The following is a 2028-nucleotide window of genomic DNA, read 5'->3' as shown; positions in this document are numbered from 1 at the left end:
CTTTCCCTGGAGGAGGGAACAGACATCAGGGGAGCTTGGGTGGGGAGCTGCCACTCAGTGTGGCCCCATCCACTCCTTGAGGCCTCCACAGTCCCTTCACTGACCTATCCCGAGCTGGATGCTCTGCCCAGGAGGCGTGGAGGGGAGCAGAGAATGCCACGTACACCCTTACTAAAGGCATGGAAATCCCCACCAGCTGGGAGAGGGACAGCTGGACAGCATCGGGGATCAATTAGATAGTCAGCGTGCTTCCTTTCTCCCTTACTCTGACTGCAATTACAGCACTATTACAGTGTAAGAAGATGCCATCCCAACCAGGGGCTTCACCTCCTGATTATAGGGTTTCTTGCTAAGTAAATGTGTCCAATAGTGTTGGCTGAGAGGCAAGGCTAGTGTGATGCATGCTGTATGGCCCTGAAAGAGCAACTCAGCCCCAAAGTTAACTTGCCTGCAATATGAAATAATGGCCTCTCCATTTATGAGAACCACAGGTCTAGGGGGCCTTCGGGCCAGTATGACTAAGGCACATGAGTCTCTGTAGCCACCAGCACATGAGGGAGTGATGTGGCTGGCATCACATCTGCCCATCTGTGACCCTCCCGCCAAAATGACCAAGCCCTCATGAACAACCAGGACAGCAACAGCAGCCTCTGGAGCTGCACCCAGACAATATAACTGCTCTGCCACTGCCTCTGGTCACGTGCTGCCATTACAGCCTAACTACCCTGGAGCCTCCACAGCCCCTGAATTGTAAGCCAAAAATATGGTAACAGCACCTCTTGCTGTCTTGCTTCAGATTTCAGTGCCTGCCCAGGTCCTCTGAGGCCATCAAGGGAAGTCTAAGCAACTCACCTGGAAGGATATTGCTCTACAGGCATCGCAGAGGAGGTGCTCAGGCATATGGGCAGAGTAGGTTTCCTCGGCGCTGAGCTGGGGGGAGGATGCAGAGAAGGCCCCTTCTGAGACGGGGGGCGAGTCCTGGAGGGGGCTGCTGGAAGAGGAGCTCTTTCCATCCTCTGCTTGTCTCAGCTCACAAAAGCTCAGCACCAAGAAAACAGTCACCAACAGCTTCATTTCCCCTGCTCAGGCAGCCCTCTGGGAGGGGTGGGGGAAGGCAGAGAATGTGCTGAGAGGAAGCACAGGGGCAGCAATAAGCAAATCCTGGGGCCAATGAGAAGTCACTGCTGCTTCACAAAGGCAGCATCATCCTTAACAGAACCACTATCTCAGTGGTTGTTACCCAAAGGAGAATTTTAGTGGCCCAATCCCTGATGCAAACCACTGAGCTGCAAGTTTCTGCCATTTTACCCTCCTCACATGGTTAATTCATCTACACAGCGCTGCTATATAGAGAGACAGGGAAGTGCAGGGCAGGTGGGGGGTGGACAGAAATGGAAAATCCTGTAAGGGCCTCCAGCTTGCTTCCTTGGGGTCCATGAAGGATCGAGTTCTTCAGTATCTGAGTTCTTCTTCGAGTTCAGTATCCAGCCAACATCCCAAGCCCGGGGTGTCTCCCCTTTCCCATGGGCATCTTACTCCTCAACCTCATTCACTTGTCTTGGGAAGATTTTTCAGCTGAATTCCATCCCATAACTCCTAGTGCGGCCCTCTTGTGCCAGGCTGGACTATTCCCTCCTGCACCAACGTGTTTACAAGCTTCAAGAGTTCTCAGCTTCAAGGGTTCTCAGGTTCCCTCCTCAGCTGCCACTTAGCCAAGCTGGGTATATTTAGATCCTCTAATCTGTCCTCATCAATCAGGCCCTTTGGCCCCCTGACTGCTTTGTTGTTCTTCTCTGATCCCCCTCTCTTTCCTCTCTCTGCATCTCCTTCATACAATTACAACATGACAAGCTATGTTGCGTTGCCTTTGCTCTGGCACTGGGAACACCGCTTACAGTTTGGCAGTGAATTTTGTGTGAGCCCAGTTGCAGGGGAATGGGAAATTTGTCCTGTAAGGACAACAGGGTCAGACCCTAAGGGTGTGCCTACATGGTGGTCTCCTGAGTGAGACCAGGCATACCAGTAAGA

General features: G+C 52.4%; 1 protein-coding gene across 1 annotated transcript in view; it reads right to left on the bottom strand.

The window, feature by feature from the left end:
• Positions 1 to 1618, bottom strand: part of MZB1 (marginal zone B and B1 cell specific protein) — a 13546-nt gene extending 11928 nt beyond the window's left edge. The window contains exon 1 of the mRNA XM_006015720.2: positions 853 to 1618. Coding sequence (XP_006015782.1) covers positions 853 to 1074 — 222 coding nt within the window. The 5' untranslated portion in view covers positions 1075 to 1618. The remainder of the gene's footprint in view (positions 1 to 852) is intronic.
• Positions 1619 to 2028: the final 410 nt, after the last annotated feature.

Source organism: Alligator sinensis, unplaced genomic scaffold (genome assembly GCF_000455745.1).
Source record: "Alligator sinensis unplaced genomic scaffold, ASM45574v1 scaffold156_1, whole genome shotgun sequence".
NCBI classification, from domain to species: domain Eukaryota; kingdom Metazoa; phylum Chordata; order Crocodylia; family Alligatoridae; genus Alligator; species Alligator sinensis.
This window is presented reverse-complemented; position numbering and strand designations above follow the sequence as displayed.